Genomic DNA, 14,445 nt, shown 5'->3' with positions numbered 1-14,445 from the left:
CTAGAGTTTTGGGTCTTATTTTAAGTTTATTACACTTTATATGTGATCCTTTGTGTTAACTCTTTTATCAAGATTAATTAGTATTATCCTTTCTCGAATACCGTTCGTAACATAAAAACGTTTTAAAAGATCCTTGTGTGTTGACATATTTCTTAAACTAAGTAAAACACTTCATAAAAAATGCACAAAACAATATATATTAAATAGAATGTACTTTATTAAAACAGGAATAATAAAAATGACTTTTCCAGAAACAAATAAAGCATAAAGCAAACAATTCTTGAAAAACGACTTTTGTTAATATCTCAGAAGTTCTTAAAGGTTGTTTAAATTGTTATGGAAACTCAGAAGAAACAAATATATCGTGAAAACTAAAATATACTTTATACTAAAGCTGTAGACTAGAAAATCGATATGAAGACATACTATCACAAACGTCATTGCTCTATATAGGAAAAAAAAACACTTCACTAGTAAACTGCAAGGTTTCTATCCAGCATTCTCGTCAAAGATACGTCCATTTACTCGCTTAAAGTAGTCCATTAATGGTAGTCCTTTCTTCTGAGATTTGAGGATTTGGATTGGCTATAGTTAGTATTCCCATAGATGGTTGGGCTATCTTAATATTTTGTGTGTGCAAAGCTTTTATATCTTTTAAACGTTCTTCTAAGTTTACGAATTTCCATCCTTCCGCTTGCTGGGGAATATTATTGACCTGTTATCTTATTCAAAACTATATGTGATTTAAAAATTCTGAGTTTTAAAACTGCTACAGACGAGAGGATGATTAAGCTAAATGTACTGTACTGTCATGAGTTTTACTGCAGTTTTACGTCCAATTCACATGCACAAATGTGCTATATACGTTGATCAGATATATACAGTCGTTTGTGTGACGCCTGCAGAAACCTTGCAGAAATACTCTTAAAATACAATTTGCTACAACAAAGGAAACAGATATATATATATATCTTGAATCAGTCGTTAACAGTGAGTGTTTCTAGAATATCACCATATAAGTATGTCACAGACAGCACTTCATAAATACTTCAAAGAAAGACACAATATACACAATATGACCACAATATTGTAGTATAAATTGCTCAAGACGTTCTGAATGAATGCGTGTTCTATCACAAGCCTGGATAAATAGAAATATCAACTTCTTACTCATTTAAATAAATATGGTTGCAATGTCATTGTCGGTTTGTACAGTAAAGCCAGCAAATTAACAACAAACTTTATTGAATATTTGTCGTAAATGCTCCACATTGGGCCAGTTTTAAGGAAGGTTATCGCCTCGGTCTGCAGACATTCATTGCTACGCAACTCTTACTGTTAATAGAATAACAACATACAGACCGATAAGACCACATACCGATGGATTTGTGTGCTCGACTTTGGACGGGAGTTCCTCAGACGTCCGTTTGTCGGGGAGAGAGTAAAGGAAGATCAGGTTGGCCAGTGTCATAGACAAACGTATGAACTGGTGGAGTAGGAAGGACACGAACACCTCTTTTTTGTGGGTGGGATGAGGACCAACAACTTTGCGCTTCAATATATTCCTTCTCATCGTGTTTTAGTTGAGAATGTGTTGATAATGGTGCCTAGTTCGGGAAGGAGAAAAAAACATGATATTTTCGTATTTAGAGTATTTTTTACTTGTAAGCTACGATGACAGTTTCATAATTAGGTCATTTTTTATATGTAAACTGCGATTATGTTTTCATATTTAGAGAATTTTTTACTTGTAAACTGCGATTATGTTTTCATATTTAAAACATTCTTTACTTGTAAACTACGGTGATATTTTCCTATTTAAAACATTCTTTACTTCTAAACTACGGTGATATTTTCCTATTTATAGCATTTTTTTACTTCTAAACTACGGTGATATTTTCCTATTTATAGCATTTTTTTACTTCTAAACTACGATGATATTTTCATATGTTGTACTTGTAAACTACGTACAAAGCAAAAAGCTCTGTACCTTCTCCAAGAACAAAAGACAAAAGAACTGTACACAATCCCGAACCAAAAACAAACAAACTAATAGACGTGCTTGTTTATATTTGGTAAATTCTGAAAACTATAATTTTAAGTAATATTTAAGGGGAGAGAAATACATTGTTGAACAATGTTTCACTATAATGATATGATTGTTGGATGTCAAATTTCTCAGGCCCGGCATGACCAGGTGGTTAGGGCGCTCGACTCTGAGGCTCGAATCCCCGGGACATGCTCGCCCAACATGCTTGCCCTTTCAGCCGTGGGGGCGTTATAATGTGACGGTCAATCCCACTATTCGTTGGTAAAAGAGTAGCCCAAGAGTTGGCGTTGGGTGGTCTTCCCTCTAGCCTTACACTGCTAAATTAGGGGCGGCTAGCACAGATAGCCCTCGTGTGGCTTTGCACGAAATTCAAAACCAAACAAAAAAAAACGTTTTCTCATCTATCGAAATGTTTATGTTTTTTTATGAAAAATATTTTTTTAATTTTATCCAACAAAATTATTTTCTGCTTCATATGGATTGTTTAGGATTATTATTGACATGTGGGAAAACTAACCCACACTTCGTTAATGCTACACAAACATGGCTACTAATACATGAAAGAAAAAATATTGCACTGTTAAAAGGCAATTTTGAATAATAATCTGATATGTGTAAGATCTGAGAAACTCTACTCTAGTAGTAATATGCCGCAGTTGATTTTCGGTTATTCTGCAATTAAACAAACGTTTTGGAGTACCTGAGAGGCGTTAACTTTTTGCAAGTTGATTCGTTGTGATAAAGTTTAAACGTTATGACATGCATGAAGTTTGTCAAGGTGAAAAGAAAAATAAATTAAAATCGAATAGTATTATGTGTTTCTAACATCATATAATATTACCATTTCGAGTCTTTGGTTATCAGCTAATTGTTTATTTGCTGTCCACAAGTCACCTGCTGGGGGGTCGTAATCTTCTTTGAAATCGTCGTAAGTATTCGAACATGTTACATGATTTCCCCCTATTGCAACACCTGTAAAATATCAACAAAGAATGTAATTTATGACTATAGGCATTTAGTTAATTTTACATAACCACAAGTTTTAAAATTGATTAGAATAGCGAACAAAATGCTTAGTTTTGACTAGCTTTTTTGTTAAGTTTGTATACTAATTTGTCTGTTAAATCCCTACAAGCAACAATGCCGAGTTTGTTTTTGCTGTGGTCTAAGATTTTGTGTACATTTCCTATTTTATACAAAAGGTTGATTACGTTATATTAAAACAACTTTCAATATGAAAATCAGCAAGCCACATAAGAACCACAGCTGGTACGAAGTTGCAGTGGAACAACACATATCAATATGAAATGTTCTTCATAGTTTGGCGTTGCGGAGCAATCATCGGATATTAAATGTTTTTTGGAAAGGCATGTATCATCCCTATCTGATGCAAAGTGTTATTTCACTTAGATCGTAGAAATTAGTTCAGATTGAAGATTTAGAAATTACAAGACAATGAAATCGGAAACAAAGGAATATAGATGAACTTGGGAACCCACGACCATCTAAAAGAAAGACCTACAACAAGTCATACTTAACGGTGGTAGGCAAAGAACAGCGTCTTGGAACAGGTAAGATCTACAAAACCAATGGTCAATGGAAAAAGCCGTCTATATAGCCCAGGCAACATTAAGCAACATAATCAAGAATACTATTTGTCTGAAAAAGTGACGCAAGTCACGTGTAGACAAGCTGCTTCTAAAACATATCCATTCAACCGCCATATATCTCATACAGATGCAAAAGAAAAATATCATTCATGCTAATTGACAAGAAGACATAGCACTCAAGTCGCCGGACGCAGAACCTACAAATTTTTATGGAATCAGATTGTCGAAATTGGTGCAGAGCAACTTTCCTCCTTTTACACTAGATAGGTGTTGAAAAAAAAGAAACATACAGAGATAAGAGATGTATGGTTTGGACATGACAGCCTTATGTAAAAGCCTTTTCCAGTAGATACTACGCTGCAGTGACATTATCAAGATGCACCGTTGTCATATAGAGCATGTCCGGACTTTGCGATACGAACTATTAAGACGTGGTGTAGCTCCAAAATTGTTTAAATATAACGTACTTATACTCTGTAAATTATTTAATTTATCAATTGAAAGATTATGCTGAAGCAAGTAATTTAAACATTTCTCTTTACACTTTTCTTCTATGATTCAATTACGTGTATAGTAATCTGAAATATATAAACATATATCTTTAAAAATTTTATTTTCAAACTGCTTTATTTCGCAACGCAACATTAATATAAACATGTTTTCATTATTGCTGAAAGGTTTTCATTATGGACACCTCTTCTGATGTTATTATTAAGAAAATGATTATATACGTGTTTATGTTAAATATGTTAATGTTAAATAAAAACTTTTTTGGTTGTTGCAAAAATATTGTTAACAAATTTGGTTAATTTAAGACGACTTAAAATAATTGAAAAATATTTAGTAACACTATATATATTTATATAGTACGTAAATTAGAATGTTTGAAAAAGATCTATTTCTTGTTACTTTGTCGTATCTTATATTCCTAACTGACCTGGTATAATATCTGGACATTTTTTTCTTGTGGCTAATACTTCTAACTTTTCTTCTGGCTCGTCATATTTTTCTGATACAGTTTCTTTCCTAAGGTGGAGATGAAAGCTAGAAAATGTTCAACTTTTATTCGAACAGTAATATATTAAATATTATATGAATTGTCGATTTATAGTTTAGCAAATATTTCTTGTTCAAAATTTTGGATGGACTAAGGAAGATAAAAATTAACAAGTTTGTTAATAGAAGTTATAATGGTTTGCAAGCGTGTTGATGAGTTTGAACCAACATAGAGAAATTGTGCACTAAAAAGTAAGTATTGCTTTCATAATAGAAATAAAAATGATAAAGTCGATATTAAAAGTTTTACATTTTGGAATTTCTTACTGGCAAACACTGTAAGAAGATCAAACGTAAAGTCGGTGTGAACGTGTTTTGTAGTCACTAATCACTGTGAGAAAAACCTATACGTTGAAGAGGTGAAATGAAGAAAGAGCGTCATTGGCCACTATTCAGTTCTTCACATTATATAGCCGCACAATGTAAGAAAGTTAAACCTAAAGTTGGCTTACTAACTTTATAGTGTTATTTCGGACAAATGAATGCATTAAAATAATGACTGTCTATTTTTATCCGCGGCATAGCTGGTGATAGAATGGCTCTGAGTTTTGTTTTTAGCTCATAGCTCCATCTCTTGATCGATTTCAGATCTAATTATAGCCGCGGCTATTGAGGAGTCCCTTTTGTTTTAGAGTAGAAAGGGCATTTGAACTCAAAATCGAAAATCTTAATTGGTTCCATTTCGATATTATTTTAACAACAAATGAATGAAAGGTCGAAAGCATTAGCCAAAGTTTGAAGCAAACAAAATTAAGCTATATATTAAGCTTTGAGTAGTAATGGGTGTAGGAATGTTTAATTGCGTGTATTTTACTAAGATAATGTGATATATTTCACACATCCCTTATACTTAAGTCAATAAGCTTTGCATATATTGATGCATTTTGTCAGACAAAAATCCAAGGACAAAACAAACAAAAATAAATTAACACTAAAATTTCATTTCTTGACTTATAAAAGCATGCGCACTCTAGTTAAATACACCAGAGCATGTTACACCTCGTTGTTACACACACCAGAGTATCTTACACATCGTTGTTACACACACCAGAGCATCTTATACACCGTATTTATGTGGGCTAAATAGTAATGCATTTTGAAACATGTTATATTTTCTGGATAAAATAATTTAAATCGAATTATTAAACAATATAAGTTTGCTATTTACCTTTCATTTCGATTTTTTCTTTGATGATTTCCTGAAACAAAGAAACAGATGTTTTTATACTTCAGATATTCTAAATGCTGATTTATATTAACTGAAACATAACTATGATTGGACGTTTTATAGGTTTTCTGCTTTATTAACACTTCACGTGTGACATCTATTCGGCTCTCTATTGAGGTCTCCCTGTGGAACAGCGGTAAGTGTGCGGACTTGCGACTTTATAATCCGGGGTTTGATTCCCCGCGATGGATACAGCAGATAGTCCATTGTGGCTTTCTTCTAAGATAAACAACAACAACCCCACTGAGATGATACAAATTATGGTCATACTTTTCTTACAAAATACAGAAAAGTACATGATTAACTTTTATAAAATATTTAAAACAGCTATTTCATAATTATTTTGAAATATTTTGGACTTATAGAATAATAATATAAATTTAACTCAATTTATTGAAGATTCAGTGAAAACACGAAATCATTCACTTGGAAAAGTCATTATCATATCATCACGTTGTTGTTTTAAGCATAAATATTTATGATTTGACAATATGCGTATAATAGAAGTACATTTCGAAATTAGAAGCCTTAGCACTCAACATAGCTGTACATTGTACTGGAATAATGTGTACAATCTTAAAATCATTTAGATACTTACTAGTTAGATTTATTAAAGTAGATTTTGGAGTGAATATGAAATATTTGTTACATATAAAAGCTGTAATTCATAAACACAAATTTACACCTCAAGTGATTTGGTTAAGGTGTGTGTTCATTTCTTTATCAGCGTTCATCACTTGCTTCACGTGAAATTCGAAGAGACTTTGGTTGATTGTGAATAAGTTGTGTCATCAGGGACAGGAACCAAGGACCTCTAACGAACAACCACACAACCTTTGAGTTTTGCAAAAGAACAAAGTGTCGTCATCATTTTTCTATTTATAAGGCTTCTTATTATGAGTGTTATCATCAATGTATGTTGTGATGGGAAAACTAGAGATTTAATAAATAAATCGTTTCTTGTCGAAAGCTTGTTTAAGAAAGTTATAATAATATACAAAAAAATGTTATTTCAGGATATTAGAGTCCCTTGTTGGACATTATCCTCGTGAAATATAATTTTCTTATTTTCAATTGTAATACAATATAATGACTCCTCTGAAAGAAATTAAAACAGTAAAATACATTTCAAGACACCAAAATGTGTGATCACATTATTATCAAGAATAAAAAATTTGGTTGCTCTATTTAAGGGGTCTCAAGATGTTTCAGCGGTAAGCTTAATGGCTTATATTGGACAGTTTACATTTCTAATTTATCTTCATTCACGAAAAATAATAATAATTGAAAATATATTACTTAATTTATCTTCATTCACGAAAAGTACTAACAACTGAAAATATATTACTTAAGCACTGAAGATATAGAATACTTATTTTACAAAACTTTACAAACACTACCATGTTTGTTATTAATGTTTCTCTTTCCAAATCAATGATGTTCAATCTTATTTCTTATATAATAAAATTGTGGTGACAAACAAGGGTATTGTTAAAGCTTTTCTTTATTAGAGTAAGAATTTATAGAAATTAATCCTTTGAAATTTGAGCGAAAAAAGTACGTCGAAAATTCCTCTGTATACATCTCTAACTACATCATCAGTACAGTTCAGTGGTGCAATCTTATCATCACGTATAGTTCATCAGGTTCGTGAATCTGTTGATATTTTCATACTATAAGACAAACATTTTAACACATAGCACATTTTTATGACGTTAAATATAATTTATAAACATTCATGATGTTAGAAAAACACGTAGGTTCAAGAAGTCTGGATAGAAATAAATAAAATACCTATAACCTGAACGCTTTCGAAAGGTGGACCCTTCTTCTTCAGGGGAAACTGGGAATTGGTGTGTAATCGAATGAATGATATATATATATATAAAGGGAGTTTAATGACGTCGTGAAGGTCATCCGGTTTTCGAGGAAATGCTTAGTCTATTTCTCTGTGTACTGTTGTAAGGATCCCATTTCCGGTACAGTGTAGCCAATGGAGAGAGTGTGTGTGAATAGGTGTTAGGGATATTTTACTTTAGAAATGGATAAATATATGTATATTCAAAACTATACATAGGTGTTTAAGTAAAATAAAGGTGACACCTGGAGACTGATTGAAAATGATATGTTATGCTAATCAATTTATAATAACAAGTATGGAAAATTACCTTAAATAAATAGTAAGTTTTAAGATATTCAGCGTTCATATTACATGAAAAAATAAGTAAAGAATAAAAAATATTTTTCTGAGAGAGATGAAACCAATGAGCGGAGATCACTGATTCCAGGATCTCGATTAATTCCGAAAGGTTGAACAGTGTTTAGATTAGCAATCCAATTAGCTTCTTTTATTTCTCTATCTGCTTTAGTTTTGAATCCTGTTTCAATACCGATGAGAGTAACATCGTTAATGGAATGACCGGGTTGGTTAAAGTGTTGAGCAAGAAGGAGATCTTTTTCGGTGTTAATATAAGATTTATGGTTATTGAAACGTTCTCTAAGACTTGTTTGTGTATGTCCTACATATTGGTAATTGCATTTTTTACACTGTAAAAAGTAAACGGTGTTTTGTTTGTTTCACAAGTGATTTCTTTGGATATTTTAAAGTTTCTTTGATTGTGCTTGTCAGAAAATGAGTCAGTTGTTTTTATGAACTTGCAGGTTTGACAACGGTCTTTATTACATAGACGACAAACATTTTTGGGTGGGATGTAATTCACTGTGAACAAGAATATCTTTTAGAGTTCTGCTCTTTCGGAAGGAGACAACGGGAACTTCAGGAAATATCTGTTTAAGACGATCGTTGAGCTGTAGGAGATGAAAATGTTTTTTTCAGAATTCGTGAAACGTTTCTGAGTTTAAACTGAGAGGTAACAATAATAAGAATTATATTTGAAAGTTTAGTATTGCTCTGATTTAGGATGTTTTTCCTCTGAGTGTTGTTAGCCTTTTCAATTTGTCTGTCGATTTCGGTGTCTTTATATCCTCTTTGTAACATGGTTTGTTTTAGATCCTTGGTGTGTTTTCTGTAGTCTGTATCATCTGAGCATATTTTCTTTATTCTAAGAGCTTGACTGTAGGTAATGTTTCGTTTAGTGTGAGAGATGTGACAGCTTTTATAGTGAAGGTATTGTGGTCTGTCTGTTTTTGTACATATCAGTGTGTAAAATTCCGTCTTTTAGAAAAACAGTGACATCAAGAAAGTTAATCTGAGTAGGAGAGTAATCACAGGTAAACTTGATTGTTTTGTGAAAGGAGTTTGCATGTGAGATAAATTATTTAAGTGATTTAAGACCGGCTGTCCAAATGAAAAATATGTCGTCTACGTAACGTTTCTATGTATGAGATTTTACAGGGCTCAGTTGTAAAAGCTAGTTTTCAATATGACCCATAAACATTTTGGCATAATTGAGAGCCATTTTGGTATCCATTGCAGTACCGTTAACCTGAATGTAATGCTCGTTATTGAATTCGAAGTTGTTCAAAGTTAATACCAGGCTGGCAAGATCAGTTACTGTTTGAGATTCTGATTGTTTAGAAGGAATTAATGCGGACGTTAGAGTTTGTAGTCCTTCACTATGTGGAATATTGGTGTAAAGGGAAGAAGCATCCATCGTGCAAAGAAGACTGTTGGGTGGTAACTGTCCGTTAGTATTAATATTTTCTATGATGTTAAGAAAGTGAGTAGTATCCTTTATGTAAGTGGGGATGGTACATGGAATACGTTTTATGTGTTGGTCAACAAAAGCGGACAGATTTTCAGTAGCCATGTTTATATTCGAAATTTTGGATCGCCCAGGATTGTATTGTTTGTGTATTTTGTGTAAGATATATAATCTACCAAGAAAAGCTTGTCTGGGTATCAAATACTGAAAGGTTTCTTTATTAGTTTTAATGTTTTGGAGGAGTTCTTTAAGCTTATCAGTTGTGGTCTTAATAAAGTGAGTTGTAGGATCATGTGAGAATTTTTTATAGAAATTAGTGTCCTCTAGTTATCGGTTAGTTTCCGTGATATCGTCATCATTGTTAAGAATAACAATAGCTCCATCCTTGTCTGCTGGCTTTGTTATGATATTGTTGTTCGATTTAAGATTGTTTAAAGCACTTCTTTCATTTTGGTTAATATTATTAGGACATTGCTTGGAAGATTTTAAGGTCTGTATGATGTCATTTTTCTACTGCTTTAATATAACTCTCTAAATGTAGTTCTCTGTTTGGTGGAGGTGTTCATAATGACCTTTCGTTAAAGTTCGGTGTATGTTGATTTTCAGTAGGGTGGAGTTTGTTGTGAAAAAATTCGTGAGACTTAGTTTTCTAGAGAATTCATGAAGGTCAGAAAGACGTTCGGGCCCATTAACATAGCTGTTATTTGGGCAGAAGTTGAAACCTTTACGAAGAAGGCTGAGATCTGCTTCAGAGAGAGTTATGTCTGAAAGATTAATAATGTTAGAGATATGTGGGAAGTGTTCATCGTTATCTGTACGCTTTATGAGGTCACTGTTATTTTGAACAGATATGTTAGTTTGAGAAGGCTTATGCGTATTAGAGGATGAAGTGTTTTTAATTTGTTTTTAGGCTGTTCATTGTGAGATAAAGGGATTTTGGGAGTTTGTGGTAGACTGCTTAATGTTATAGTATTTTTTAAGACAAAGAAGAGGATTCGAAAGAGTGTTGTTAGAAGCGCTCCCAGTTTGTCCCTGAAGAAGAAAGTACCATCTTTCGAAAATGCTCAGGTTATAGGGCTTTTATCATTTTGTGTCAAGACTTATTGAACCTACGTGTTTTTCTGACATCACGGTTGTCGAATCTCCTGTTATTCAGCAGACCCAACCCATTGCTCTAAGAATAATCAATTCGACCTGAATATACGACTCTGAGAATATACTACCGACTAGTAATAACCAATACAACTGTTACTCTCTTGTTGTTGTTTTTTCAATAAGTTCAATCAGTAGATTTAATACATATTAAAATGCCCGATCATCTACCAGCTTTTTCTACTAGAAAAATGGAGTGAGAATGTAAAATATAATGATTGATGACTATTATTAAGAAAAAAACGAGTGCTATCAACATTGAAAGATGTTAAATTACCATAGAATTAATAGAATAACAGTTTCGGGATGGATAATACATATGCAATGTTTATAAACGAATTTAAGATAACATATTATTTATTGTGTTGAATTACGCGCAAAGCTACTCAAGGGCTATCTGCGCTAACCATCCCTAATTTAGCAGTGTAACACTAGAGGGAAAGGAGTTAGTCAGCACCACCTACCGCCAACTTTTGGACCACTTATTTACCAACGAATAATGGGATATAACGCCCCCACAGCTGAAAGGGAGAGCATGTTTGGTGAAACGGGGATTCGAACCTACGACCCTCAGATTGCGAGTCAAGCGCCCTGACCTCCTGGCCATGCCAGGCCCGACGTATTATTTACATTCCCATATTTAAAAACGTTTAAAATTATAATAGAAATTATAGAATGCATTTGTTTATTGCAGCTTTAAAGGATTTGTGTTTGAAGGAAGATATACTTTATCTTACATTCTTGTCAAACCCTACCATTATTAATAATACAAACCATACAGAGATGAAAAATATATATAAAACTCAAAAGGCTAAAATGCAATAATTAAAAGTAAATTGAACAAAACCAAATAGTATTAAAGGAATTTGATTTGTATTGAGTCAGTTAATAAATCCAGACAAAAAAAGTTATATTAAGCTGATTCTTATATATCATTGATAATGATATAATAATACACACTAGAAATTGCTAATAAGTTCAATTAAAATACTTTGTAAAAAATCAGGCTGGAAACTCGTATAAATATTATTTACAGATGACAACACCCAATAAACCACACCCAGAGAAATAATTAATGTAATAAAACATTTTTAAATAGGAGAGCAGCTGGATATAAGAAATTAATCCATATGGTATTAAAAGGGTACTTGAAGTTATTGATGAGTTTTTGATTGATATTTTAAATTTGTTAAGTGTTAGGAAAATTATTTTAAATTATAAAATTGTATTGATTGTAATTGAAAAAGTATAACAAAACATAACACCGAAATTAATAAACAATTAATTAATCTAAATAATATTTTGTTATAATTTCAATTTGAAAATTTAAATCATCACTCAACAAATTAGCAACTGCAATATTCCTAAACAATATAACTAAACACGTTAATCAAAAAATAAAAATTGGTAGTCAGTTTCTTTAAGTATCACTAAGTGCTTTTGATACTATAAATCATGAAATATTAATATGTAAACTCCAGAATTACGGGATACGAAAAATTAATTTGCAATAGATAAAGGCTACTTATCTGATCGTTAACAGTATGGAAGTCATAAGAATACTAATTTAATGGAGAAAGGAAGAAGATACCGCTAGATGCAGTGCTTGGGCTTTTATTTTTTGTATTTGTTTTTTGAATGACCTATTTTACCAAAATAATGAAAGTAAAGTCATTAATTTTGCAGATAATACTTTTTTATAACTTTTGATAATATTTGTGGTTTTGAAAGGAAAATTAAAAAAAAACTTAATTGCTTGAAGGTTGTTTTTTAGCAAACGAAATGTTTTTAAATACTGATAAAACTAATAATGTGAATATAAAAAGTAGTCAAAAACACACTTATATATGTGTGTGTTTATAGAAGTAGCTAGAAATGATAAGAAAATAAAAAAGAGTCTCTGAAACTAAGTTTCTAAGACTAATAATTAATGAAGAACTCAGTTGAAAAGAGTATATATTCAACATCAAAAGGAAAATCCGGATAATGCTTGCAAAAAAAAGATGCTTCGTTAAAGAGACAAGTGCACAAGATAAATGCAGAATAAAAATATTATTTATAAAATGTCTTGTGGACTGACTGTACAATCAATTTTACATTGGACAAACATTATATACTTATGAAACACATAAGAACCTTAAATCAGCTTAAAGTAGTGGACTGCTCCTGAAGAAGTTGTAGAAAAGAAACGTTTAATGAAATAAATATAACCCTGTTCTGGAGTGTATGGTCCTTTTTGTTATCACACAAAAGGTTCAACTCTTAATTAACCTACAGAAAACTGCTTATAATTAAATTTAAAATTCGGTACCTAAATCGTTCCTCAAAAGGTTTTAATGTTATTCGCTAGGCGATTCATACGATATAAAATAGTAAGAAACTTTATATAACTCTTCAGTGTCTTTGGCCTGTGTTAGTTGTAACTATATTTAGTTCAAGTCTTATAAGGACCTTCGGGTACTATATTATAATAAATAAATTATTTAAAGTACATTTTAATTTTAATGTGAGTATGCATTAAGAAAATAAGATTTTACGAGTCTAGTGTATCGTATCAGAATATATACTTTTTTCTGGTTACATTGAAAAAAGAGAAATCTAATGTTTCTATTTGTTAGAAACTAAACCACTACAGAGTATTCCACGAGCTTCTTCTTAATCTTTGCTTTGACTGTCGTTTTCACTTTCTCATTAATCACTTCTTTGATGTTTTAAGAAATGATAGAACATTATTTGTTTCGTTTATAGCATAGGTACTAAGACCATTTGCTTCGTCCCTAATTTTAAACTGCTTAAAATATTGTTTGTTTCGTTTACAGCATAGGTACTAACACCACCTGCTTCGTCCCTAATTTTAAACTGCTGACCACAGAGAAGACAAACGACAAGCAGCCCCCAGCATCAATTCTTAGGCTACTCTTTTACCATCTATTAATTGGATTTAATGTTACATTATAACGTTCCCACGGCTGAAAAGGCGAACGTATTTGCTGTAGGGTTTCGATCTTCTGACCCAGAAATTGCGAATCTAGTGCCATAACCACCAGATCACGCAATGCCTGAGAAAATGTTGGATAAACCACAGATTATAAACTCATGCATATCATTTTGAACATTCCTTGAGCAGAAACTAAAAGGACAGCAATTTTAGTCTGGGCACTTGTAGTAGGTTACTATAAGACAGATGCTCAAAGAATTATCATTTTCTTTCCAATAATGTTAAATTAACCAAATAGAAAAAAGCTATTTTATGCTAAACAATAATGATACAGATTGAATTACTATCAAAATCGTTATCGTACGTGTTAAAAAGCTTCTATGATACAGCTGGAGATATTATCGAAATCATTATTTTAATTAGAGAGCTGCTGTATACAAACATTTAATCAACTAGAACCACGGCAAGAAAAGTTATTTTATTACTTCATGAAGTTTATCTTTAATTAATTTTCATGATTTTATTCATTTAATAATTTCTAAACAATTAATTATCTCACTGTTTTTGCAGCAGTCGAAAATACTACTTATATTGTTTAAATAACAAAATACTATTGAACAATTTTAGCCAATCAGTTTCCTCTAACCTAGAATATTGATCAACATGGGACACAAGAACCTTTCAGAAAGAGACTTGTAATAAGTCGTACCACAGTCATAGCAAGCAAAGTACAGCGTCTTGTGAAC

The 14,445-nt window shown here is 31.9% G+C and overlaps 1 protein-coding gene across 2 annotated transcripts in view; it reads right to left on the bottom strand.

Annotated features, from left to right (window-relative positions):
* Positions 1 to 295: 295 nt before the first annotated feature.
* LOC106457889 (hemicentin-1-like) overlaps positions 296 to 14,445 on the bottom strand; it is a 150,812-nt gene continuing 136,662 nt past the window's right edge. Inside the window, exons 10-13 of one of the 2 annotated variants that reach the window (XM_022383952.1) lie at positions 5,885 to 5,915; positions 4,598 to 4,704; positions 2,892 to 3,022; positions 296 to 1,607 (exon numbers count right to left, since the gene is read on the bottom strand). In XM_022383952.1, the coding sequence (XP_022239660.1) occupies positions 1,416 to 1,607; positions 2,892 to 3,022; positions 4,598 to 4,704; positions 5,885 to 5,915 (461 nt within the window). In that variant the 3' untranslated portion in view covers positions 296 to 1,415. The remainder of the gene's footprint in view (positions 1,608 to 2,891; positions 3,023 to 4,597; positions 4,705 to 5,884; positions 5,916 to 14,445) is intronic. The other variant, XM_022383954.1, reaches the window with a different exon arrangement.

This window comes from Limulus polyphemus, unplaced genomic scaffold, assembly GCF_000517525.1.
Source record: "Limulus polyphemus unplaced genomic scaffold, Limulus_polyphemus-2.1.2 Scaffold387, whole genome shotgun sequence".
NCBI lineage: Eukaryota > Metazoa > Arthropoda > Merostomata > Xiphosura > Limulidae > Limulus > Limulus polyphemus.
The sequence above is the reverse complement of the archived record's forward strand: the minus strand, read 5'-3'. Positions and strand labels throughout refer to the sequence as shown.